Here is a 27,752-nt window from a genome sequence, read left to right on the forward strand (position 1 = left end):
TGTTTTAAGATTGTATTTTTCCTGATTTTTTTTTTTTTTTAAGAAAAATAATTAGGACTGGGAAGATGGCTCAGTCAGTGGTAGAGTGCTTGCCTAGCATGAATGAAGCCCTGGGTTCGATTCCTCGGTACCACATACACAGAAAAAGCCAGAAGTGGTGCTGTGGCTCAAGTGGTAGAGTGCTAGCCTTGAACAAGAGAAGCTCAGGGACAGCGCCCAGGCCCTGAGTTCAAGCCCTAGGACTGGCAAAAAAAAAAAAAAAAAAAGACTCTGTACAGGCAAATACAAAAATCTGTCTGCATGCACAAAATTATAAAGGTTAAAGAAACACAGTGGAGATAAAAACTTCTTTCCAATCCAATAATCCCAAAGAAGCAACATCAAGCCTGGCTGGAAGCCAGCCGCTCACACCTGTCATCTGAGCTACTCAGGACGCTGAGACTTGAGAATCCAGGTTTGAAGCCAGCCTGGGCAGGAAAGTCTGTGACACAGTTTTCAGCAATAAACTACCCACAAGTCAGAAGTGGAACTGTAGCTCAAGTGGTAGAGCACTAGCCTTCAGCAAAAAAGCTCAGGGCTAGCATGTAGGCGCCCACACGTGCCAGTCATGAGGCGCGAACTCAGGCCTGAGCTTTTCTGGCACTTTTAGGCTGGCACTCTACCAGTTTGAGCCACAGCTCTACTTCTGGCATTTTGGTGGTTTATTGAAGGTAAAAGTCTTACAGACTTTCCTGCCTGGGTTGGCTTCGAACCATGATCTCAGATCTCAGCCTCCTGAGTAAATAGGATTACAAGTGTGAGCCACCGGCACCTGGCTAAAAAACGCACAGCAGCCTCTCACACCCCCCGTCATTTCCAGAAGTTTCTTACTCAGGCCGATTACTCGTCACTTAGTGTATTTTCTTTTTTGGGTCCGGTTGTGGGGCCTGAACTCTGGGCCTGGGCGCTGTCCCTCAGCTCTTCAGCTCAAGGCTAGCACTCTACCACTTGAGCCACAGCGCCACTTCCAGGTTTTTTCTTTTTGCTTAAGTGGTGCTGAGGAATCGAACCCAGGGCCTCATGCATGCAAGGCAAGCGCTCTACCACTGAGCCACCTTCCCAGCCCCCTTTATGTAAGTACAGAAGCAGAAGAAATACGGAACGATGAAGGGAAGAAAGAATTAAAGAAATTCAAAGTGATTATTGACTAAGAATAATATCAAAGGCTCAATTCCTGGGTACGCTACCAAGTTGTGCTCTGCTCCTAGGACGTGGCGTAATTTTCAGATATAATGGTGGAGGATTCCTGTTTTTAGTTTATTCAAATCAACCTGAATGTTCCTTGTCCCAGCCTGTAAAGAAAATTGACAATATTGATTTTTGTGGAAAAAATAAAGAGGGGGTGCAGGGGTCTGGGCATGGTACTTGACTGTCATCACAGCCTTTGGGAGCCTGATGAGCAAGGGTCACGAGTTCCAGACCATCCTGGCCTACAAAACAAAACCAGGAGAGAAAAGGAAATGTGACTGGATCATGTGCTTGCCTGCTCTTTGAATGGCTCTGTGCTTGAAATCTTCCCTCTGACCAATTCAAGTCATTCAAAAGACTTTTGTGCGTTAGGAACTTTTAGTTATGTCAGCTGAGGCTCTGGCTGCCTGCCTGGTAGAAAGACAATTTACAACAATAAACACACACCAGACTTGGAGTTATTCCTCTCGTCACCTGCCGGCCCATGGCCATTGGTCGCTGAGCTCGGCAAACAGCCCTGTGTCTCTGATCTCTTCCTGCCATGCCCTGCTTGAAAATCTTTGGAGGAACTTCTGACCTTGGTCATCAAATTCTACGCCCCGCACCTCAGGGAAATCCTCATTTTCATCGATGTCTTTGGCATAAACCACCAAAGGGTCTGGGACAAATGGAGGCTCAGCGAGGCCAGCTTCCAGGCAAATAAAATGGATGGTTTTGAAGAAAGGGTAGATTCCTGGGGTCATCAGATTTCTCTCTCCTTTTTTTTTTTTTTTGGGTCCGGTCGTGGGGCCTGAACTCTGGGCCTGGGCGCTGTCCCTCAGCTCTTCAGCTCAAGACTAGCACTCTACCACTTGAGCCACAGTGCCATTTCCAGCTTTTTTTCTGCTTATGTGGTGCTGAGGAATCGAACCCAGGGCCTCATGCATGCGAGGCAAGCACTCTACCACTGAGCCACCTTCCCAGCCTCCTTCTCTCTCTCTTTTTAAAGGACACAATCAGCTGGACACAGTTAAAAACCAAAAGACTAAGTGTAACAGCGAGAAGGCGAGGCGCCGAGTACCTTCTCTGCCTTCCATTTTATTGCACATGGGAGCTGGGTATTGTAGCACACTCCTGTAATCCCAGCACCTAGCAGGCTGAGACAGGACGATCTCAAGTTTGAGGGTTAGCCTAGGCTATGTACGTATCTATTACTAAGCAGAGTGGGAGGGACTGTTTCATATCATAGTGTTTGAAAGCATTGATTACCATTTACAATGTCGGGAATAGAACAGTCTTCAAGTCCACGCTCTGGCATGCATGCTGGCGGCAGTGGCTTGGGGCTGGGCCTGCTGAGGATGGGGAGAAGCGGTGGGTGCTTTACCTGCTGTCCGCGGCGTCCTCTGTGAAGTTCAGGTGCTGGGCGGTGGCGCTGGCCTTCAGGGTTCGGTGCCTCAGCTCCTCTTTCCTGAAATCCTTGAATGGTGTCCAGCCCTCCACCTCCCGTCTCAAATCAGTCCACTGGGCAGGAGTAACGGGCCCCCTCCGCCAGGACATCAGAAGCTGAGCAACCACTGCACCCGGCCTGTAGCCAGCACCAAAGGAGAGCATGGTGGACGGGGCCGGCTGCCCCCACGTCCCCATCCTCCCAGACCTTCTTCCTGAAGGAGCCAAACCTGCCGGTGTCCGTCCCATGACTCTTCTGCTTCCCTGAAGCCTCCGGGGCAGCCGACAGGTGGACACACGGCCCATGCTGGCCAGAGGGGCTTTAGAATTATTGGCTGGGGGAGGGGGCCTGGGGAGGAGGCTCAGTGGTAGAGCGCTAGCCTGCCATGCATGAAGCCCTGGATTCCATTCCTCAGTACTACACAAACAAACAAACAATAAAACCCTAGAAGTGGTGCTGTGGCGCTCAGGGACGGCGCCCAGGCCCTGAGTTCAAGCCCCAGGACTGGCAAGAAAACAAAACCAAGAATTGTTGGCTGAGAACCACTCCTAGCCCGCCCCCGGCGTGTGGCTCATTGCCTTTCGGTGCCATGCTGGAGTCAAACCCAGAGCGCTCCAGTGCCATGCTCCATCTCAACCCTCTCACTGTTTTATTTGGTCTTTGGATTTGAACTCGGGGCCTGGATGCTGTCCCTGAACTTTTTTTTTGCTCAAGGCTGAGCCAAAGCCCTGCTTCTGGGTTGTTGTTGTTGTTGTTGTTTTGTTTTCTGGTTAACTGAAGATAAGAGTTGCCTGGACTTACCTGCCCAGGCTGGCTTTGGAATACAAGCCTCAGATCTCAGCCTCCTGAGTAGTTAGGATTTAGGTGTGAGCCACTGGTGCCTGCCTCCGTTTTCTTTTCTGTGGTAATGCAAACTAAATCCAGGGCCTCAAGTGTGCTAGACAAGTGCTCTACCACTTAGCTACATCCCCAGAACTGTGGTATAAACTGGCCCAGGCATAGCTGGGGGTAGAGGGAAAAGGGCTGTCATCCTACTCAGGAGGCTGAGATCTGGGATCATGGCTCAAAGCCAGCCCGGGCAGGAAAGTCTGTGAGACTCTTATCTCCAGTTAACCACCAGAAAACTGGAAGTGGTGCTGTAGCTCAAGCAGTAGAGCGCTCGCCTTGAGCTGAAGAGCTGAGGGAGAGTGCTCAGGCCCAGACTTCAAGCCCCACCACCAACAAAAAATGGCTAATGGCATGGCTCAAGTGGTAGAGCACCTTGCCTGGCAAGCACAAGGTCCTGACTTCAAACCCCAGTACTGCCAAAAGTAAAAGAACAGTTGGAGCCAGGTGCTGGTAGCTCACACCTGTAACCCTAGCTATTCAGGAAGCTGAGATCTGAGGATTGCAGTTCAAAGCCAACTTGGGCATGAAAAGTCCATGAGACTTTTATCTCCAATGAACTACCAGAAAACTGGAAGTGGCGCTGTGGCTCAAATGGTAGAGCACTTGCCTTGAGCTGAAATGCTGAGGGACAGCACCTAGGTCCTAAGTTCAAGCCCCACGACCTACCTCCTCTGTCCCCCCCAAAATAAAAGAGTCCGTGTAGGGCTTGAACTCAAGACCTGGGTGCTATCCCTGAGCTCTTTCACTCCCAGATAGCACTTTACCATGTTGAGCCACAGCTCCATTTCCAGTTTTCTGGTGGTTAACTGGAGATGAGAGTCTCACAGACTTTTCCTATCTGGGCTAGCTTTGAACTGCAATCTTCACATCTCAATAGCTATGATTACAGATGTGAGCCACTGGTGTCCGGCTCAGAATACTTTTTAAAAGTAATACTGAGGGGCTGGGAAGGTGGCTCAGTGGTAGAGCGCTTGCCTTGCATGCCTGAGGCCCTGGGCTCAATTCCTCAGCACCACATAAGCAGAAAAAGCAGGAAGTAGGCTCAAGTGGTAGAGCGCTCGCCTTGAGCTGAAGAGCTGAGGGACAGCACCCAGACCCAGAGTTCAAGCCCCATGACTGACAAGAAAAAATTGAAAAAAAAAAAAGTAATACTGAATGTTCACATGATATTACCTATTCTGTGATGTCTCTTTGCTTGTTGTTCTGCATTAAGTAATTAAGGTTGTCATTTTCATTAAGAAAACTCCACACTGGGTGGGGTGGTACACACCTGTAACCCCAGTTATTTGGGAGCCAGAAGCAGGAAGATTTTGAGCTGGAAGCCAGCCTGGGTTACATGGGGAGCCTCTGTCTCCAAATAAAAAGAAGAAATGCACATGGGTCATGGCTGTCCATGTTGGGTATAACTACACACCTGTGCTTTAGTTACCAAAGAGGCTGAAAAGAAAAGTGTTGTAGGCATTTATTAAGTGACTTTCTTTCCAGGTTAACTACTCAAACAGATTTCTTTGTGTGTGTGTGTGTGTGTGTGTGTGTGTGTGTGTGTGTGTGTGTGTGTGTTGCTTTTAGGACTTTATCATTTCCTTGATAATTCCTACATAAATAGCAACAATGAAAATACACTAAGTCGCCGGGCGCTGGTGGCTCACGCCTGTAATCCTAGCTACTCAGGAGGCTGAGATCTGAGGATCGCGGTTCAAAGCCAGCCCGGGCAGGAGAGACCGTGAGACTCCTATCTCCAATAAACCACCAGAAAACCGGAAGTGGTGCTGTGGTTCAAGTGGTAGAGCGCTCGCCTTGAGCTGAAGAGCTGAGGGACAGCGCCCAGGCCCAGAGTTCAAGCCCCACGGCCGACCAAAAAAGAAAAAAAAGAAAATAACTAAGTGACGGGTAATCGGCCTGAGTAAGAAACTTCTGGAAATGACGGGGGGTGTGAGAGGCTGCCGTGCGTCTGCGCCGCCCTGCTGTGTCTGTGGGAGCGGGTGTGTACTCTGCGTGAGGGCTGTTCTGGGGTTCTGGGAGAGTCCCTCACGTCTGCCCTGGTGTCCAGCCGGGTTCTGCATCTGTCCAGGCGTCTCAGTGCAGTCCTGTCTGGGGTGTGCCCAACGTGACATGACACTGGGGAGCACCGGGGCACTGGCGCTTCCCCTTTCACCATCCAGCGAACCCAGCAAACGTTTGTTAAACCTGCCCTGGAGCCAGGCCCAGCGCCACCATGCCTGCCCTCACCTTGCGAGTCAGGGCCTGGTGCACACAGACAGGTCAAAAAGGTTGTTTCATTGAAGTGCAGGAGCCGGGCCCCGGTGGCTCACGCCTGCCATCCTAGCTACTCAGGAGGCTGAGATCTGAGGATGGTGGTTCAAAGCCAGCCTGGCTAAGAAAGTCTGTGAGACTTTTTTTTGCCAGTCCTGGGGCTTGAACTCAGGGCTCGGGCACTGTCCCTGAGCCTTTCTGTGCTTGAGCCACAGTACTACTTCTGTTTTTTTTTTCTGTGTAGGTGGTACTGAGGATTTGAACCCAGGGCTTCATGCGTGCTAGGCAAGTGCTCTACCACTGAACCAGATTCCCAGCCTCCATGAGACTTTTTATTTTCAATGAACAACCAGAAAAACAGAAGTGGCAGTGTGGCTCAAAGTGGTAGTGTTAGTCTTGAGCAAAAGAGCTCAGGGACAGCGCCCAGGCCCCATGACTGATGAGAGAAAGAGAGAAAAAAACGGTGGGAGGGAAAGAAGGGGGGGGTGAGCTTGCTGGGAAATTCAGACAGATGTCAATTGGATGCGATGGATGGACAGACGTTGAATAGATGGTCAGAGGACTGATGATACACCATGGAATGTTGCTGGGCCATACCAAGAACGGAAGTTGGTTGGTCTGGGGCAGTCCTGGGGTATAAACTCTGTGTGGCACCAGCCTCCAGCCCCTGCCGGTGAATTATCTACTCCTCCCAACCCAAGCTCCTGGCCCCGGAGCCATGTGGAGGGACGGTCCTTCTCCCTCCTCAAAGGGAAGAAATGAAGATGTGGCCAGCCAGTCTGTGAGCGCTGTGAGCAGGAAAGAGCAGGCAGGGTGGCCTGAGCTTCATCCCAAATGCTGTCCGCACATGCAGTTCACCTCTGGATCCCACGATGTGGGCTGTGGGCTAGGGAAGGGGACCGACTCCCTCGAGCATGGCGGAGAGGAGAGTGGGGGAGAGGCGCATGCCAGAGGCCGAGCACCTGCGGGGCAGGAGGGGACATTTTTTAACTCCTGCGGTTACAAAGGAGGTCCAGGCATCTGGGCCGCCTGTCCCCTGCAGGTGTCTGGACAGGCTGGGATTCAGACATCAGCACGGTGGTGTCCACCGTCCGGACCCCTCCTCCATGACTCATCCCCGTAGCTCTGGCTGACCCTGCTCTGCGACCTTGTGGAGAGAACCCTCAAAGTCAAGGGCACGCATGAAGTCTTGAAACTTAGCAATTCCAAAAATCCATCATGAGGAAAGGCCGGGCTGGGCCAGGCGCCGTGGCTCACGCCTGTCATCCTAGCTACTCAGGAGGCTGAGATCTGAGGATCGCGGTTCAAAGCCAGCCTGGGTAGAAAAGCCCATTTGAGATTTTGATCTCCAATGAACCACCAGGAAACTGGAAGTGGCACTGTGGCTCAAGTGGTAGAGCTCTCGCCTTGGGCTGAGGAGCTGAGGGACATCGCCCAGGTCTAGAGTTCGAGCCCCAAGATCGACAAAAAAAAGAAAAGGAGAGGCTGGCCGGGTCGGGTGGGCTGGGGCCGGGGCGGTGCCTGGGGTGGTGGCCTCTCTTCCCCAGCCGGGCAATCCAAACAGAGGAGGGCTCAGCAGACGCAGCCTTTGTTTGCCGTGTCAGCAGATCTGTCACTCTGGGCGGTTTCCTGGGGCTCCTTCCTCCCGCAGAGGGGGGCCCGGCCGGCTTTGTTCTCCTTTCCAGCTGCTCCGGGCGGGCGCTGTGGAGCCCGCCTCTGCGGGACTGCACCGCGCAGGAATGTGGCCCGCACCCCAGGGCCTGAGCTCAGGCCGGTCCCCGTCCCCAGGGGCGCGAGGCCAGGTGCCCCAACTCCTTCCCAAGCACCGAGCCTTCTTCCAGTCGGAGGTGGTTCAACCAGAGACGATTCCGGTGTTCTTTTGGTTCAGAGTCACTGGGGTGTGGGGGAGTCCCCAAAAGGAGATCCACGATAATAATGCATAGTCTAGGGTGACATGCCACCATTGTAGTCAGTAGGGTTCGGCAAGCAGCTCTACCGAGGAATGCTGGTCACCCTTAGCTTTCTGCTCAACCTCTCTGAGCCCTCAACAGCCCTTCCCCTGTAAGGATTACAGTGGTCAGAGACTGGGTGCCTTCCACAGGTGTTGTCAGTCTGCCTGAGGTCTGCGTACCTCAGGCCTGACAGCTACACCAGTGGAAAACCCCAAAGCTTTTGAGACTCCATCAGCCCCAAAAGCAAGTGTGTGGTATTGCACTCCTACAATCCCAGGCTTTGGGAGGCTGAGGCAGGAGGATCACAAATGACAGGCCAACATGAACTACATAGCTAGATCTTGTGTTTAAAAAACAAAAAACAAAGAACAGAACCGGCCAGGTGCAGTGGCTCACGCCTAGAATCCTAGCGACTCAGGAGGCTGAGATCTGAGGATCACAGCTCAGAGCCCGCTCAGGCACAAAAGAGTGTGAGTCCTATCCCCAGTTAACTACCAGAAAAGCTGGACGGGGAGAGCGGCGGCGCGAGTGGAAGGACAGTCTTGAGTTCATGTAGTCATCAACGCGAAAGAGCGGGCCTCAATAGGAAGGAGTCTCAGAAATCTTAGCAACACCATGAAGAGCTATCAGGTGGCTTCAAGCCACAAGAGCAGTGCCGGGACCCACACTGCTCCATCCTCTCCCCGCTGCGCCCCCCCCCCCCACGTGAGCCACACCTCCAATTCCAGCTTTGTGCTGGATAACGGGAGATAAAGAGTCTCCCAGACTCTCCTACCCATGCTGGCTTCAAATGACAACCCTCAGGCCGCAGCCTCTGGAGCAGCTGGGAGTTCTATGTATTTCATTTTGAATTTCACTTGTCTCCAATGCAAGACCTCCTCTACCCTCCGTAGCAGAGGAGAGAGCTTGCTCTGAACGTGCCTTGTGAGTGGAATGCCCCTCTCTTGGGGGGGGGGTCTTACCGTGAAGATGGGGACCCTCCCCAGCTCACAAAGATGCCCGCCCCTGCCCCCACGGGGAGCCCGCAAAGCAGCCCCCCACCGCTGTCAGAACCAGGTTCAATTAAACAGAGAATTAATTAGACCGAGGGAAAATGACATTTAACTGGGGCAAACAAGCCCCAGGTAACCTGAGAAACGTTAAGCACAGACCGGAGGAACGGGACAGACTGAGGCCCGGCTGAAATGTGCAGTGGGGAAGAGTAGCGCCAACCTTGAAGGGCGGGGCCTCCCTGCAGAGGAAGACTCCAGGAGAGTCACTAACAGGAGAAGTCCAGGGGCTGGGAAGGTGGCGCGGTGGTACAGTGCTTGCCTTTGCTTGCATGCATGAGGCCGAGTTCGATTCCTCAGCATCGCATAAGCAGAAAATGCCAGAAGTGGTGCTATGGCTCAAGTGGTAGAGCCTTGAGCTGAAGAGCTGAGGGACAGCGCCCAGAGCCCAGAGTTCAGGCCTCAGGACAGGCAAAAAAAAAAAAAAAAAAGGAAGAGTCCAGAGATAAAGGCTTTTAGTAAACTGGTGAGTTAAACACCAGGTTTCTGAGCCGGGCGCTGGTGGCTCACGCCTGTAATCCTAGCTACTCAGGAGGCTGAGATCTGAGGATCGCGGTTCAAAGCCAGCCCGGGCAGGAGAGACCGTGAGACTCCTATCTCCAATAAACCACCAGAAAACCGGAAGTGGCGCTGTGGCTCAAGTGGTAGAGCACTCACCTTGAGCTGAAGAGCTGAGGGACAGAGCCCAGGCCCAGAGTTCAAGCCCCACTACCGACCAAAAAAAAAACAAACACCAGGTTTCTGGAATTCAGTAGATAACAGTGAAACCCAGAAAGAGCCAGAAAACCTGGAAGGTGGTTTGATTTTGGGGTGTGCTAAGAAATTTGGAATGCAGCTTTTGCTTTGAGGACTTACTACTTTTCGTGTAGAGACTGCAACTGCTGCTTCACTCACTGGCTTCTTGGGCGGGAAGATCTGGGATGACTCTGCCTTGGTTATGACGGATGGCCTTGGTTATGGGAATGACTGGAATTGTGATCACCATTGGTAATCACTGCTTCTGTAAATGGCTTCTTTGCTGGATCTCCAAACTACCACTGGCCACTGGCAAGTGCCTCCGCCCCCCCCCCTGCCCCTGCCCCTGCCCTGCACCCGCAGATCTCGCCTTCACATACCCTGAGCTATTTAACTTTATTGCTGGTCGAGGTCAGATGCCATGGCTATTAAATGATTCCTAGCCCTACAACTGAGTGTTGGTGACTCCTTTCACCGATTGTGGGTTCGAGTCCTACCGGCCCCAGGAAGCTGGGATATTTCACAGCCAGCTCAGAAACACGCCTGGCTCCATTCCTCCACGCATCTTGTTTTAGGAAGGCCCGGCCCTGTGAGCCCTGGAAAGGGAGCACCATTCTCCTGGGCTGGGACCCTCTAGGGGATAGGCCCATCGCCCTCCGTCTTCACAGCCAGTGCCAGGTCCGATTGCCCATGGAGTCTAGAGGCACATTCTCTAGCTTCAGGATGCCCAGGTGGTGAAGGGCAAGAGGGCTAGTTTAGAGTAGGAATGAGGATGCATATGGACAACACAGCTTATTTGCGTGTACACAAAAAGAGCCATGAAACCTGCTGAAATTGTTTTAGGAAGGGGGGGTGGAGCTGGGCTAAGATCTGAGGACTGTGGTTCAAAGGCAGCCTGGGCAGGAAAGTCTGAGACTTTTTTTTTGTCGGTCCTGGGGCCTGAACTCTGGGCCTGGGCGCTGTCCCTCAGCTCTTCAGCTCAAGGCGAGCCCTCTACCACTTGAGCCACAGTGCTACCTCTGTTTTTTTCTGTATATGTGGTGCTGAAGAATGGAACCCAGGGCTTCACGCATGCTAGGCAAGCGCTCTACCACTGAGCCACCTTCCCAGCCTCATATAACTACAGGTGTGAAGAGGTCTGCTGGGTTGGGGGTCCAGGATGGCTGCCTGGGAAGGCCAGACGCCTCCCTCCATGGAGGATGCACGGATGGGACCCCCCTCAGAAGAGAAGAATGGATTTTGACAGAGATCAGACTAAGAGCCTCTGTTCCAAAAATACCAGCTGGGGGGGGGGGGGGGAGGAATCCTTGGGGTTTCTCTTCAGAGAGCAAGGCCAAGGCCTCTTCGGAACAGTCATTCAGGATGAAGGCAGCCTGAGAGGAAGGCGGCGGAGGGGCAGGCAATCAAACAAGCTCTCCGCTCTCCTCTCCCACATGCTGTCCAAACATCCGGATGACCACCTCTGTATCCCGCCAGCCTCTCCCGGCTCCCCAGAGCAGATACACCCTTGGCCTCCCACTCCCAAGAATTATGGGGGGGGGTAATGAATAGCAATGCAGTCACCGTGGAGACGGGAGCTGGTCCGGTAATGCTGTTTGAGAACTCAGTCTAACGTTAACAGCCACAGTGCAGTGTGATCACACTCCATTACCCAGGGAGAGTGAAACCCCACAGAACAAAATTAATGTTCTAGCTTTCAGGAAATGTCTCCTGAAAGCCAAGGGTTCCCTACCAAACCCAAACATTATCCAGCACACACAGACTTGGACTTAAACGTAACGCCCAGAACCTCAGCGCTGACGTGATCTAAGCTCCTAGTGGAAAAGAAAACCAAGGCTTGCGGGCTCCTGGTGCTTTGGCCCCCACCTCTCATGTGACAGAGAACAGGTTGGGACAGAAGTATCAAGTCTAATGCACAAAGGAGAAAGCTGGGATTCTATATTTACAAATGATCCTTGGGCTTGCTTATTTTTGTGCTGATGCTAGAGCTTGAACTCAGGGCAGGAAAATTCTACATTAACCAGCAAAAAGCCAGAAGTAGGGCAGGGGAGGTGGCTCAGTTGGAGAGCGCTTGCCTCGCATGCATGAGGCCCTGGGTTCCATTCCTCAGGACCACATACACAGAAAAAGCTGCAAGTGGTGCTGTGGTAGGGTGCTAGCCTTGAGCTGAAGAGCTGAGGGACAGCGCCCAGGCCCAGAGTTCAAACCAACAACAACAAAAAAGCCAGAAGTAGAGCTGGGGTTCAAGTGGTAGAGTGCCAGGCTTGTGCCAAAAAAAAAAAAAAAAGTTAAAGGACAGCACCCAGGCCAAGTTCAAACGCTAGGACAGGCACACACACGCGCCTGCACAAAGATGTAAGAGCTAGGCGTGCAACGCAGAGCAGAGGCAGTGTTCACCTCCTTCCATTTACAGCGCTGTGGGAAGGGGCAGGGCACCACTAAAATTTCCATCTTAATAATTGAGGCAGCTCCAAGATTTCATACATTTAAAAGCCCAAAGAATGTTCTAGGAGACACAGGGCATGAATAAAACATCTGCCCTTCTTTTAGTTCTTATTTCTTCTGTGTTTTGATGAACTTCTTGAAAGTGTAACGCTTGGAATGAGCTGCTAGGAGCTTTCTGAGATTACCTCCACAGGGGAGTTGGACAGGAGGAGAAACACAATTATTTTGATTTGAGTGCCTTCTTGAATGGATGAGCCAGTTGATAAATGGAGGCCTATTAGTGCATTTCTGTGTGATTTCCACTTAAGTAACAAATGTATGAGGGTGTGATTTACAGCCTTGGAAAAAAAATAATGGCCATTACTGTCTTTAAAAATTCAGGCTCATTTTCTTTAATTTTCTTTTGGTGCTAGGACTGGAGCCAAGGGACTTGGGCTTGCTCGATGGGTGCTGAGCCACACCCCAGACTTCTGGGTTTATTTTATAGACAGTTAAATATATACATCTTGCCTAGCACTGGTGGCTCATGCCCATAGGTTTGGAGCCAGCCTGGAAGGAAAGTCCATGAGATTCTTATCTCCAATTAAGCACCAAAAAGCTGGAAGTGGAGCTGTGGCTAAAGTGGTAGAGCACCAGAAAGTTCAACCTAGGCCAAGTTCAAGTCCCATTACTGGTGCGTGCGCGCACGCGCGCACGCACGCACGCACGCACACACGCGCACACACACACACACACACACACACACACACACACACAAATAAAACTGGGCTCCAGTGGCTCAACCTGTCATCCTAGCTACTAAGGAGGCTGAGATTTGAGCTCTTGGTTTAAAGCCAGCTTAGGCAGGAAGTCCATGAGACTCTTATCTCCAATGAACTACCAAAAACTCAGAAGTGGAGCTGTGGTATTAGCCTTCAGCAAAAAAGCTAAAGACGGTGCCTAGGCCCTGAGTTTAAGCCCCAGGATTGGTGCACAAAAAAGGGGGGAAAAAAGAGAAAGAAAAAAAAAAAAACCCGCATAATTTGTGTCTGGATTCTTTAGCTCAGCAAAATGTTTTGCAATGCATCGTGTTGTAGCTTGTATGAGAAGCTTGCTTGTTTTTGTTTGCTTATATTTATTTAATCTGCTGAATAGAACACTATTCGTCTATTGATTGACATCTGGCTTGTTTCCAATTTGGGCCTATAATTATTAGTATCAACAAAAAGAAAAGCGTGGAGATTATGAAGTCTTTTGGTGGACATTTGTTTTCATTGCTCTTAAGCAAATACCTACAGAAAGGAGTTGGATCACAGAGCAAGAGAATATTTAACTTTTTAAGATACTGTCTTCCAAACTGGGTATTTTCTTTATTTCCACCAGCAATAACCGAGTCTCAAGTCCTCCTCACAGTCACCAAGATTTAGTGTAATCTGGGCTTTTAACTCGTTTTTCTTTTTTTTTTTTTTTGCCAGTCATGGGGCCTGAACTCTGTCCCTCAGCTCTTCAGCTCAAGGCTAGCGCTCTACCACTGGAGCCACAGCGCCACTTCCAGCTTTTTCTGTTTATGTGGTGCTGAGGAATCGAACTCAGGGCCTCATGCTTGCAAGGCATGCAACTACCGCTGAGCTACCTTTCCAGCCCTTTCTTTTTTTTTTTTTGTTGGTTGTGGGGCTTGAACTCTGGGCCTGGGCGCTGTCCCTCAGCTCTTCAGCTCAAGGTGAGCACTCTACCTCTTGAGCCACAGCGCCACTTCCGGTTTTCTAGTAGTTTATTGGAGACTAGAATTTCACAGACTTTCCTGCCTGGGCTGGCTTTGAACCATGATCCTCAGATCTCAGCCTCCTGAGTAGCTAGGATTACAGGTGTGAGCCACCGGCACCCCGCTAACTTAAGTTTTTCTAGGAGTGGAGTATACTGGTATTCCCTTGTGATTCAGTGTGCCGATTCCCTAGGTATGTCTTCTGTGCAGTATCTGGTTTTCTCCCTCCCTCCCTCCCTCCCTCTCTTCCTTCTTCCTTCCCTTTCTTTCCCTTCCTTTTCTTTTTTGGGTCCGGTCGTGGGGCCTGAACTCTGGGCCTGGGCGCTGTCCCTCAGCTCTTCAGCTCAAGGCTAGTGCTCTACCACTTGAGCCACAGCGCCACTTCCGGCTTTTTTCTTTTTGCTTCTGTGCTGCTGAGGAATCGAACCCAGGGCCTCATGCATGCAAGGCAAGCGCTCTACCACTGAGCCACCTTCCCAGCCGCTCCCCTTCCTTTTCTTTTCTGCTGTCTTGGAGCGTGTTGAACTCAGGACCTTGGTGCTTGTCCTTTAAGCTTTTCTGCTCAAGACTGGTGTTCTACCATTTGAGACACAGTTCCACTCTTTTAACAAAAGGACCAAGTGTCAAGCTGATGTCATGTCAGCAATAGAAGCAAGGAGGAGCTGGGATCGGGTGCTGGTGGCTCATGCCTGTCATCCTAGCTACTCAAGAGCCTGAGATCTGAGGATCATGGTTCAAAGCCAGCTGGAGTAGGAATGTCCGTGAGACTCTTTGCAATGAACCACCAGAAAAACCAGAAGTGGTGCTATGGCTCAAGTGATAGAGCCCTAGCCTTGACACACACACACACACACACAAGTGATAGAGCCCTAGCCTTGACACACACACACACACACACAAGTGATAGAGCCCTAGCCTTGACACACACACACACACACACACACACAAGTGATAGAGCCCTAGCCTTGATACACACACACACACACACACACACACACACAAGTGATAGAGCCCTAGCCTTGACACACACACACACACACACACACACACACACACACACACGGCAGCTGGGGAAGAGCATCAGACTTCCAGCTTTTTTTTTTCTCCTATTGCCTGGACCATTGGAGAAGCAATTGCTTCATTTGTAAGGGGCTCCATGTGCTAGTTTAATTGGAAGTTTCACGGAAATACAAAGACTTGACCATGTGCATCAAATTGAAGTTTGGCAAAATATCTAAAAATGGGGTTGCCATTTGTGTAACATTTTTTTAAAATGTGGAGTTATATTTTGAAACATCATTTAAAGACTACCCTAATATGTGTCTGAATGGGCATGTGCTAATGGCCCATTTACAATTGTGCTGTACAATTATATATATATGGCTGGGTGCCAGTGATGGATGGCTCATGTCTGTAATCCTAGTTACTCAAGAATCTGAGATCATGAGGAACAGGAGGATGGTGGTTAGAGGCCAGCCCAGGCCAAAGAGTCCACAAAACTATGATCTCCAAACTAATCAGCAAAAAGATAGGCTGGAGGCATGTCTCAAGGGGAAGAATACCAGCCATGAGTAATCAAGCTGAATGAACACAAGGCCCTGAGTTCAAGTTCTATAACTGACTACACACATAATAAACAGAAAGATGCCATTTCAGAGATGAAATAACCTCTAACCTCTTTCCCAACGCTTTTTTTTTTTGGCTGTGGGGCCTGAACTCTGGGCCTGGGTGCTGTCCCTCAGCTCTTCAGCTCAAGTCTAGCACTCTACCACTTGAGTCACAGCGCCACTTCCAGTTTTTTCTGCTTACGTGGTGCTGAGGAATCGAACCCAGGGCCTCATGCATGCAAGGCAAGCGCTCTACCACTGAGCCACCTTCTCAGCCCCTTTCCCAACTCGAGTCTCAGAAAATTAAGCGATTGTAGCAGTGACTACTGTGTGTCAGTTCATTGGTTTTGTTTCACACATGGCACTGGGGATTTAACCCCAGACTCACCTCACACATGCTAACGGTGAGTTCTACCACTGGGCTACACTGCCAGCCCATTACTGTTCATGCTATTTGTGGCTGATAAAATAGGTTGACTTAGCCAACATCTGTTCTCAATTATTTCTTCTTTTCTTTCCCGGCTTTTCCCCTTTTCTCTTCTTCAGCCAGGAAGCCCAAAGTTCTCCCAGTGAATTGGCCATGTGAGCAGTGGCTCTACCCAATGAGCTGGACTCGACCATGGTAGGGAGGGCCTCTCCCAAGTCAAAAAAACATTCTCTTGTCCTTCCCTGATCCCCAAGAACGTAAACATGAGGCCTGACCTAGACCTGGGAAGGGGGCACAGACCAAGTCAAGAGCAGGAAGCAGAGCCTGGCTCCTCAGTGCAACTCTGCCCCAGGGGCCAGCCCGGCCTGCCTGCCCTGGACTTCTTATTGCATTGTGGGAGACAGTCAGGCCCCATCTGTGGGAGCTGGTGGAGTGAAGTTTGCTGAGAGATTTGCAGCCAAGCCCAGATGATTGACAAGATGGGAACTGTTCCGAGGCTGCCCGTTAAGCCTCCCCTGAGCCTGTCTTCTCAAGGAGCTCTGAGTACTGAGACACAATTATACTTCTACCTAAGCAGAAGGGCTTCACATTCCCGCTGTGTCAAACCTTCCGGGAGCTGCGGTATAACACAGACGTAAGATAGGGTTAACCTGGTCTAGTGTTGTTTTAGCAGTTATAGAAATGCTAGGCAAGCACTCCACATCTGAGCCATGCCTTCAGTCCTCTGGGCTTTATTATTCAGATGGGTTTCACTTTTTCCCACCAATTTTATCTCCACATCTCCTCGCCCCCCCCCCCCTTCCTCCATGGGGCTTGAACTCTGGGCCTGGGCACTGTCCCTGAGCTCTTCTGCTCAAGGCTAGCACTCTGCCACTAGAGCCACAGTGCCACTTCTGGTTTTCTAGTGGTTTATTGGAGATAAACCAATAGAGCCGGGCGCTGGTGGCTCATGCCTGTAATCCTAGCTACTCAGGAGGCTGAGATCTGAGGATCATAGTTCATAGCCAGCCTGGACTTAAAGAAAAGTCCCTGAGACTCTGGTCTTCAATTAACCACCAAAAAGCTGGAAGTAGAGCTGTGGCTCAAGTGGTAGAGCACCAGCCTGGAGTGAAAAAGCCCAGCAAGAACATCAAGCCCCCACAAGCCATTATATAATGAAGGCGAGAAGCTGAGAGGTGACAGGGCTTTCTATGTATCATGCACAATTCCAGAGGTTGAAAGTCGGGAATTGGATCTTTGTAGCCATTTTACAAGGTAGGTGAGAATGCCGTTCCTGTGTTTGTTGAAGAACTAGGCACAGAGAAGTCAGGGGTTTGGAGCACGATCACCCAGGCCGATCCAACACTGCAGCTCCCCTGGGAGGCGCAGCGGCTGTGCCCACCAGCTAAAGGCTGCTGGCAGCCAACCAGGACTTGGAGATTATGTTCCAGCCACGGTCTCAGGGGTAAGCACATAGCCAGAGAGAACATCATTGTGCCTAAGCTTGCTCGCTCCTGCTCTCAAGAGTTATGCAAATGAAAATTGCCGGTTGCATTAAAACCATAAAGATAACCCCAAATCAAGTGGTCAGAGCATCTACCCTTAAATGCCTATCTGTAAAATTTCAATTACATCTTTCGACAAAGATGGAAAGTCTTCAATTAGAACAAGAGGTCAACAGTGACCAAACCTTTTCTTAATGTAAAATCTGAAAATCATGTTGAATGAATGGTTAGGAAAATACAATAGGTGAGTCACAAAGGCCCCAGCATTGTTTATGGGAACTCCTGTGTGCTATGTGTAATCTAAGTAAGCTGACGAGTTAGCCTTTCTTAATCTTCCTTCTCTCTCTTTCTGTATGGACAAGTTTTCAAATAGGAAATCCTATTTGTGAATAGGTGATGCTAAGGTAGAAAAAGGTGTTTATAGTAATCTGATCTACAAGTTTCCTTCTTTTTACCTGTAATGCTTGTCACTGGATCAAACAGAAACATAGCGTCCAAGGCTAACTTCTGTGTTAGAATCCAGAACTGACTGAACACCAGGCCTAGAACACTATGAACACAACTTGGGTGCGCAGCTGAGCTGATATCACTCCCAGGGCAGGGTCGGGGAGCAGGGAAGCAGAGGACCAGCGCAGCTTTGTGCCCATCCCCCGTCCTCTGCCCTCACATGCTGGTGTGTAACATAAGCAGGGCTTTGTTCGGAGCTTTGCTGGGAGGGAGGGGCGGGGATCAAAGCATCACCATCGACCGCATTCATCCACGCTGACACACTGGCCTCAGGAACGCACAATTGCACTGCAAGGCCAAGGATTCGCTTCTCATTTTTCTGGATGGAACCTTCTGGAAAGGTCAAAAAGCTTCTGCAAGAGTACCATACAAATGGACGAAACATGTGAGCAGCATCATTTGTTCCGGTTGAAATAATATAAACTTTCAGAGAAAATAAGAAGTCACAGAAAGGAACCCCAAATTTTCCCTAACAGAGGGTGGGGAGGGCTTGTGTTCTCAAGGGTACACGTGTTCACCTGGCCACCATGGATGCTGAGCTCAGCAAGCAGGCCTGGGCACCTGGGTATCTTCGTTGCTTAGTTTGTACTGTCTCCACATTCCCGCGTGTACCGTGTTCACCAGCAAATGCTGCTTCTCAAGTGTGTCACTCCCTTGAGTCACATCCCTTGTTGATGTCACCGGTGCACCTGGCCTCGATGGTAGAACCCCCGTGCACGGGTGGTCCACAGATGGCCTCTCAGAATGGGGGTGGGGGCTGGGGGTGGCCATGGGCTTATCTGAAATGAATGTGGTCCTATCAGCCCGAGGCGCATGGGAAGGTTGTAAGGGCACAGAACAGGCAGGCCTAACCCGTCTTTCTCATCCAGGGCACTTAGGCGTTCGTGACACTGATAGTCACTGAAGAGACTTTCAAGGAAAACACATCACCTTTGCATTCTTGTTATTTCCCCCCCTCAAGTTTTAGAGCTTCTCATGTGAGCTGGTAAAAGCTGTTGAAGAAGCGTGTGAGCTTCTATGCTCCAGGGCTTTTGTATTCTTCCTCTTGTGTGGTCCATCGCCTCCAGGTGCCGTTTTACCTGAGTCAGGTTCTGAAGTTCTTCCAGATAAAGACTAAAGGGCTAGGTGGCCTCCAAAGACGGAGCACTTACACCTACCCCCAGGACTGACCTCCTTTATGGTTAAAACATGTGCCGAGCTACCTTCTGAGTTTTCCTAAGTAATGGTTTGCAGGAAGTTCCCTCTATGGGCCAGAAAGTATTTCCAGAAATATAAACCGTAACGGAATCTATTTTTCTTGTTTGTCATGGGGCTTGAACTCAGGGCTGGGCGCTGCCCCTGAGATTTTTCAGCTCAAGGCAAGCGCTCTACCACTGAGCCACCTTCCCAGCCCCCAGAACAGTTTTTAAATGATGTGCTGTCCACAATGTGTCCCCTGGTGTATGTGCATAAAAGTGAAGTCTTTCCTCACACATTTATATTTCCTATAATAAATGTCAAGTCTGCCACAGAAGAAAGAGCATATCAAGTTCTTCACATTATTTGACAAATTAGTTTATTAGGTTTAAGGCTGAACATGAAATTCTAACAATGCAAAATAAACTGAATAAACCGTTTATTAAAACACCGTGTAATAAACGTTTGGCCAGTGCTCCTGGGGAAACATTGCCCTTCACTAATACCTTGCCTAAAATCCGCACCACCCTGAGCAGCCCCAGATGGCCGTCTGTTGACAGTCAGCAGGCCCTGGCTCTCTCGAGTCAGGACGCTCAAAGGCAATCCCAATCCCAGCCTTTTAGGGCGAAACTACAGTTATTTTCCCTGTTCACTGGCCCAAAGGTAAAATTCTCACATCAAATACACGTGTCATGGTTTCCCTCTCCCAACCAAAAATACACATTAGGAACAAGCTGAGAACATCGGCGGGCTTTTCACCACACCTTTTCGATTCTTTTTCTACGTGTTGGACCGGAGTGTGGGCAGTGCTCTGGAAATAGAGGCTCCCTTAACACCCGCACGGTGGAAATCGACAGGGTCCTTCCGTTTGCACTTCTCAGCCACGTGTGACACACAGAGGTAGGAAAGAGCATCTTTAATAAATTATCTTCTTAATGGTAGAGAACATATGAAATTAAGCCAACAGAATGCTAAATCGCACCTTCGATGAGTCCTGAAGGCCCAAGACCCGAGGTGTTGTGCGTGAAGAGCAGGGGCTCTGGAGGCCTGGCCTCCACCCTGCCCTGAGCAGCAGCCATCTCCAGGGGCTGCCAACACTGCCCGGGACCGGTTGGCTGCACTCTCACTTGCCGATTCTCTGGACCACCCAGTCCTGCTGGCACAGAGGGCAGCGATTGTTCTGCTTCACCCACAGGGACATGCAGCAGTTGTGGAAGGAGTGGTTGCACTCTCCCCAGACCACTGAGAAAGAAAGAAGAGCAGGGGACAGGACAGCGAGTTAAATCACTACGCTCAAAAACACAGCCTATGGTACAGTGTGAAGAAAGATGGTTAAGTGTGTCAAAATAAAAACCCCCATCAACAAAACACACAAAACTCATATGCGTAAGTTACATTTAAGAGACAGGTTCCTGGGGAAAGAGGGGAGATGGATTCCCCATCCTGTTCGAGAATCTATGGGTGGCAAGGCCCAGAACTAAATGGCTTAAGTCTTCCCAAGCATACACATAAAAGGACCTTAGGCAGCTTTGGGTTTGACTTTATTGATTTTATTTACCAAGACAGCGCGCATCTTACGTGCTCTCAGTTCAGTGGTTGTTATAAAGAGATGGCAAGCTCGTAAACGCTATCAGCTGTACTTCTGATCCTGAGCTCTAGTCTGACGGCCATAGGCAGGGACAATTTACACAGCTAACAGACACTGCGAAGGGGGCAGGCTGGAGAGAAGTTCCTCTCACAATTCTCCATTCCTTTTTTTTTTTTTTAAAATAAAATAAACAAGCAACATTAAGAGCCATTGAAACCAATCAACAATGCAAGCTGAATGTCACTGCCACTGAGCTAGAGGACAAGGGAGCCCGATGAAATGAGAGAGAAAGCACTTCTGGTGGAGGTAGAGGCGGGCTGAGGAGGCAGGAGGGAAGGGAAGCAGCCAAGCCCCTCGGGAGGGGGAAGCAGGACCCGGCCATGGCTGCCCTGCTCTCCTGCTGCCTAAGAGGTCAGGAGGGCTGCCGTCCCCGCCCAGCCCCACTGCTTTGTCTGCCAGTGCTAAAGAGGTCTCAGTTGGCTAGCTTAGAAAAATGAGACAGAGAGAAAGACACACTGGAAGAAACTCCACAGCACTTCAAAAAGCAACCCAAAAATGATCACCACAACAACTAGGACGCGAAAACCTTTCAACTGCTGGAAGTATGGAGCCAAAGGCAATTTTTGTAGTTAATCTAAGACTATAAAAAGAATTTATAGATTTCAACATACAAACCACACTCTTTAAAAGAAAGCCCGAGGCCTGGAATTTTTTCTCCCTTAGTTAAAAAGTTAATTACTCCATCATAAAAACACTGAAAACTGAAATGCTTTAGTGGAGTCTAAACTGACCTGTAACACAGCTCAAATCCAAATGTTATTTCGGCAAATTCCTTGTTTTATAATTTCCTTAATAGGAGGTAATCTGATTAGCAAAATGCTTCCTATGGCCAGTGTGGGAGATGCAAGCAGCTCCTAATTACAGCAATACAGGAACTCACAGACTCAGTCAAGGCCTTTCAAGAACCAACCTTTTATGTAGATAATAGGCCACTCACAGCTTTTCAGTTTATTTTTGTGTACTGATAGAGTCAACCTTAACTGCACATTGAAACATCCCACCCTGAGCTCGGGTTGAAAAGCAAGACAGCCATTAGAACATACCGACACAGTCCTCTTGTTTGTTTTCCGCTTGACATCTGAGACAGGCATCTAAAAGCAAACAAACAGCCTTTCTCATTCTCTTGAGTAGAATGCAATTTCTAAAATCCAGACAGACCGTTCAAAGCCAAACACAAGCCCGGAGGGTTGTAGAGGAAAATAAAAGATGCCTGGGATTAATTTCTCATCTGAAAATAACTATTTCAAGAGAAATAGAGGCACAAGGCATTCTACTAAGTTACTTATGACCAAGAGCAATTTCCCAAGGACACTATCTTCACAAATTCAGATGAGCAGATGGCTTGGCAATATTGTACCTTCACTTATTAGGTGAGCTCACCTCTATGCCCATACTGCCCACCTCAGGGGTAGATGGTCTTCCAGATACCAATTTAAATAAGTCACACTCATGTGCTGAAGAAAATCTAGAAGATAATCTTCAAGTCTACGGGAAGGTGTATTTACCACATACCTTCTTATTATTTTAGCTATGTGATCATATAATCTACATAAAAGTTAAATCAAGAAAATTTTCTACAGGCAGACCTGTTGCAACAATGAGAAGTACAAAATGTCATGTCAAAAACGAGCTTTACAATGTCGGTGTGGGGGGGGAAGGATTGGGGGGGGGGGGATGCTGGGAAGGGAGGTGAAGGGTAAACAAAGGAGGAGGCTGCAATGCTTGGTAAGAAATGTATGCATTATCCTGCCCATGTAATTGTAACCCCTCTGTACAGTATGTTCTCAAATAAAATAAAATAAAATTTAAAAAAAAGAAAATTTTCTACTTCTTTCGTAAGCAAGTTTTCTTGAGGCATTCTTACTTACTGGCATAAGTACCATATACATTCGTGAGAGCTTTGCAAATATGCAAACTCCAGGTACCCCTGAATACTCAGCTTTTTCTAAGAACCTACTCTCTTTACCAGTTAAGTCTGAGTGAGCCTCAGGCATCTGTCTAATAAGCAAAGTATTTTCACCAATTACCTGGAAGTAGAAAGTAGGGCTGGGAAACTAAGGTGTTGAATGTTTCTGAAGTCCATTATATAATACAATTTGCTTTTTTTTGCGGGGGGGGGGGGGGGGAGCGGGTATTTTAGGGACCAAGAAAATATCTTTATCACTGGCTCCAAGAGGAATCAATGTTGGGTAAAAAGAAGCTCAAACTGACAGGACAAAAAAAATTTTTTTAGCATGAATAGAGAAAATAGGTGGGTAAACATAGCAACAGTGGAGTTAGCAAGTAGCAACGCTGGTTTCTGTGCAGGCATCCGCTTGCTCCTCTTGCAAGCTGTGACCCTTAAAACAACATGGCCACCTTGACTCCAGCCACCGGCGCTCCATGGTGTGGATGAAAACAGCCATTCTGAACTGCCCTAATCCCTCAGTGTGGACTTGCATGTACAGGGGACAGCAATCTGAGCGCGACCACCTCTCATGGGACCATTAGCAAAGAGGAAGCAGGACAAGTTTCAGAAAAAGTTCTAGTTATTTATCTTCGCGCTATTACTGGGGCTTGAAATCAGGGCCTGAACACGTACACTGAGCTTTTTTGATTAAGAGAGGCATGAGCCATGGGTGCCCACAAGAATAAAAAACTTCAGGGCTGGGAAGGTGGCTCAGTGGTAGAGCGCTTGCCTTGCATGCATGAGGCCCTGGGTTCGATTCCTCAGCACCACATAAGCAAAAAGAAAAAAGCCGGAAGTGGCGCTGTGGCTCAAGTGGTAGAGCGCTAGCCTTGAGCTGAAGAGCTGAGGGACAGCGCCCAGGCCCAGAGTTCAGGCCCCAAGACCGGACCCAAAAAAAAAAAAAAAAGAATAAAAAACTTCACTACTATATATCTAAAGCAGCTTATTTCTAAGGAGTACAACAACAGTAACATTTTTCAGAATGATGCTAGGGTGGGAAGTTTCCTTCTGTGTCACCTGACCACTAACATTTATCTCATAAACAAAGTACTGTACACAGGTCCTGAATATTGTTCTAAACCCAAAGTACAGTTGCTGTACATATTCTAGATTCATCTTGCTATAGCAGAATCTCTCCTATAATTAGAAGGTTAATGAGTCATTTTTAGCCCATACTTTGACCTACTTTAAATAGCTCAGTAATGTTTGTTGCAAAATTTCAATATTATTTTAGGTTTTTCCATTTCAGTTACTATTTACAATTCTCTCCCTCAATGGAGAAAATAGCTTTTCAAGAGAGTAATCCTTTTAAAATGGCCTGTTGGGTACATTCTTTTAAAAACAAAAATGAGCTACCAGTTTAGCTTCCTTTAAACTAAACAAGATACAGAAGATAAAATTTTTCTAAGAACAAAAAGATAAAAGCCTTAAAAATGACTCCCAAAGGCAATCATGCTATTCAGTATACACTATGTGAAAAATGACCTATGTAACTTTTAGGCAGGGATGGGAGGGGAAAAACCGTGAAGGAAAGGCTGACACCCGCCAAGGAAAGGCATGCACTTATTACCTCACCGATGAAATGGTAATCCCTCTGTGCAACACCTTAATAACAACAATAAAATTATATTAAAAAATGACGGGGGAGGGAGATGGGAAGAGATGGGAAGGGGAAACAAAGGAGGAGGTAACAATGCTTGATAAGAAATGTACTCATTACCTTGCCCATGTAATTGTAACCCCTCTGTAAGGAATTTTCACAATTAAAAAAAATTAAAAAAACAGGGCTGGGAATGTGGCTCAGTGGTAGAGTGCTTGCTTTGCATGCCTGAGGCCCTGGGTTCGATTCCTCAGCACCACATAAGCAAAAAGAAAAAAGCCGGAAGTGGCGCTGTGGCTCAAGTGGTAGAGCGCTAGCCTTGAGCTGAAGAGCTGAGGGACAGGGCCCAGGCCCTGAGTTCAGGCCCCACCACCGGACCCCCCCCCAAAAAAAATTAAAAAACAATGACTCCCACACTAGAAATTGCCACTCTAATTCATAGTAGAGATAGAATTGTAGACAATCTAGACACATGGGGGGAAAAAAGTGTAGTGGGTGTAATATACTTGAAGAAAAGTAAGTGAATTGTGTCCACAACCAAGGTCTTTCAAGCTAAGAATACAAGTTTGTCTAAGAATAAGAAATTACTGGGGCTGGGAAGGTGGCTCAGTGGTAGAGCGCTTGCCTTGCATGCATGAGGCCCTGGGTTCAATTCCTTAGCACCACATAAGCAAAAAGAAAAAAGCTGGAAGTGGTGCTGTGGTTCAAGTGGTAGAGCACTAGCCTTGAGCTGAGGGACAGCGCCCAGGCCCAGAGTTCAGGCCCCACGACCAGACCCAAAAAAAAAAAAACAAAACCAAATTACCCAAAAAAGAAATGCACTTATGTAACTGTAACCCCTCTGTACATCACCGTTATAATAACTTAAAAAAAAAAAAACACAGCAACAGGGGTTGGGAATGTGGTGTAGTGGTAGAGTGCTTGCCCATGCATGAAGCCCTGGGTTCAATTCCTTAGTACTATATAAAAGGAAAAAGATGGAAGTGGTGCTGTGGCTCAAGTGGTAGCGTGCCAGCCTTGAGCAAAAGAAGCTCAGGGACAGTGCCCAGGCCCTGAGTTCAAGCCTCAAGACAACAAAAACAAAAACAAAAACCAGCAACAAAGAAAAAAATTTGAATACTGTTGTTAGAACTCTTTAAAACAACCCTTATGAGACAAAGGAATACAAGCTGAGAAATCTCTTGATTTCGACAGGCTTAACATCTCATTCCTCAAGAAGAAACGAGTGATTCTCTTCCACGTTTCTCCTTTTTCAGGGCAGGCTACAAAACGTTCAAACTAGGAAACCAGTAGCTTCTTCAATGATCCTCAAGACGTAGGCCCTCTCTATGTTATTTTATAGGCTCTAGTTAAAAGTACAATGCAATGCATGTGGCTGCCTGAGCAGCAGGCTTCACTAGATAGACCCCATCCCCTCCCAGCCCCCTCAAAAACAAAACCAAAAAAAAAAAAAAAAACAGAAAGAAACAAACAAAAAGCAAAAAGCATGGCCCAATGGGCAGAACGCCAGTCTACCAACTGCGAGGTCCAAGTGTTCGAACACCAGTAGTGCCCAAACGAAAAGACACAACCTGGATGTAAATGGCAGATGGCTTTCAAGGTAGTCAGACCGCCTTGAGCATACAAAACCCGCGGGGACTGCGCTGCACTTGAACATTTTTTTTCCCGCTTTTTAGGTAAACTTTGTTTTGTGTTTCTCACGCTTATCTGTCCTGCGAGTCCCTGAGGACGTCTCGGTGGAAGAGGGGTCCGGAGCACCCGCCACCGGTGGGTGACCATTACCAACTGCCGGGTCCTGCTGCGTGGCGGCCCGCCCGGACCTCTTCTGGTCCATCACCGGGTGTAATTTCTCTCATCACCACCTTCTACCGCGCCACCATTTGGAGCCTGGGCAACGGCCCCGCGTCCCGGGGCCCTCCTCCCCGGCGTGGGCCCGCGGGGGCCGCCCCGCCGCCGCGGCCTGGCGTACGGCGCTTCCCCGGCGCCTGGGCCCCGCCGCCGCGGCCTGGCGTACGGCGCTTCCCCGGCCCCTGGGCCCCGCCGCCGCGGCCTGGCGTACGGCGCTTCCCCGGCCCCTGGGCCCCGCCGCCGCGGCCTGGCGTACGAGGCTTCCCCGGCCCCTGGGCCCCGCCGCCGCGGCCTGGCGTACGAGGCTTCCCCGGCCCTGGGCCCCGCCGCCGCCGCGGCCTGGCGTAGGAGGCTTCCCCGGCCCCTGGGCCCCGCCGCCGCGGCCTGGCGTACGAGGCTTCCCCGGCCCCTGGGCCCCGCCGCCGCGGCCTGGCGTACGAGGCTTCCCCGGCCCCTGGGCCCCGCCGCCGCGGCCTGGCGTACGAGGCTTCCCCGGCGCCTGGGCCCCGCCGCCGCGGCCTGGCGTACGGCGCTTCCCCGGCGCCTGGGCCCCGCCGCCGCGGCCTGGCGTACGAGGCTTCCCCGGCCCCTGGGCCCCGCCGCCGCCGCCGCGGCCTGGCGCACAGCGCTTACCCATCACCTGGACCCTGCAGATGGCGCACGTATCGCACTCCACGTCCCAGCTCCACATGGCCACCGCGTTCCACTTCTTCAGGGAGAACATCTTGTCGCCCCCGGACTTGGAGCCTGCGCTCCCGGAGTGAGAGGACAGGGCGCAGGACTCCTCGCCGTCCTCCACGTCGGCCATGGCGACGGCGCCGAGCCGGCGACGAGGTCGTTGGGCCGCCGGGAGGCGGGCGACGAGTATGGCGGCTCCGTGGGGCCGCGCGACGGGCCACAGCGCCGCCCGCAGGCCGTCGCCCCGGCGGAACGCGGGCGCGCCCCGCCCCCGCGCCAGCCCCGCCTCGCCCGGGATTGGCTGCCGCGGGGGAGTGACGTCGCGGGCGTGCGCGTGCGCGTGCGCGGGGCGGGGTCGCGGCCCGGGCGGCCGGCCGGGGGCCGGAGGCTTCCGGCGATCGCACCCGCCCGGGGACGCGGCTGCGGTGGTGGAAGTTGAGCCGTGCGCCGGGCCGGCCCGTGGCTCGGGCCCGGGATCCTAGCCGGGGTTTGGAGCATGTCCGGGGGACTTGTACCTCCACGGAACGGGCAAAAGGCCGGTGGTGGAGCCTGGGGCGGAGGAGCCACGGCCGGGCCCGGCACCGGGTGGGGGGGTGCGGGGGGTGCAGGCGGGATGCGGGACAGCCGGGCCCTGGGGGGGGTGAGGGGCGCTACCTGGCACCCGTGGAGGGCAGCGACCCGAGGACGTGCGCCCTGTACTGTCAGTGCATGCTGATGAAAATCCTTTAAAAAGAAAAACCTGATGCTGACGAGAGAGAGAGAGAAGAGGGAGGGAGAAAAAGAAAGCACCCTGCTAACCTGTGCCTTTTGTCTCTGAACAAACAGCAAATGTAAACGTACACAGCTTGTGCTTGGTATCTGTCGATGTGCTGCCTGGCTACAGCAGCAATCGTTTTGCTGCCTGAAGGAAGAGTGACCTTAATAAAAGGTGGAGAAACTTGCTTCAGTGGTTCTCAAGGGTTTCGGGGCGGGGGGGGGGGTCCCCGGGACAGATTTACACTTAACTTCTATTAATTTTATTTTCTTGTCAGTCCTGGGGGCTTGAACTCAGGGCCAGGGCGCTGTCCTCCGAGCCTTTTAAGCACTCGAGGGTAGTTAGCGCTGTGCCACTTT

At 50.3% G+C, this 27,752-nt stretch overlaps 1 protein-coding gene across 2 annotated transcripts; it reads right to left on the reverse strand.

Moving 5' to 3' along the window:
• Nucleotides 1–19,279: 19,279 nt before the first annotated feature.
• Rnf7 (ring finger protein 7) lies at nucleotides 19,280–26,864 on the reverse strand. 2 transcript variants are annotated; one of them, XM_042665758.1, is made up of 3 exons: nucleotides 26,595–26,864; nucleotides 21,609–21,656; nucleotides 19,280–20,159 (listed from the first exon to the last, which is right to left on the reverse strand). In XM_042665758.1, the coding sequence occupies exons 1-3, from the start codon at nucleotides 26,767–26,769 to the stop codon at nucleotides 20,041–20,043; spliced, it is 342 nt and encodes a 113-aa protein (XP_042521692.1). In that variant the 5' UTR covers nucleotides 26,770–26,864; the 3' UTR covers nucleotides 19,280–20,040. The 2 variants fall into 2 exon arrangements, with proteins under 2 accessions (XP_042521692.1, XP_042521693.1); XM_042665759.1 differs by having other exon boundaries at nucleotides 26,602–26,854.
• Between the last annotated feature and the right edge of the window lie 888 nt (nucleotides 26,865–27,752).

This window comes from Dipodomys spectabilis, unplaced genomic scaffold (genome assembly GCF_019054845.1).
Source record: "Dipodomys spectabilis isolate Male_0828 unplaced genomic scaffold, ASM1905484v1 ptg000342l, whole genome shotgun sequence".
Classification (NCBI taxonomy): Eukaryota; Metazoa; Chordata; class Mammalia; order Rodentia; family Heteromyidae; genus Dipodomys; species Dipodomys spectabilis.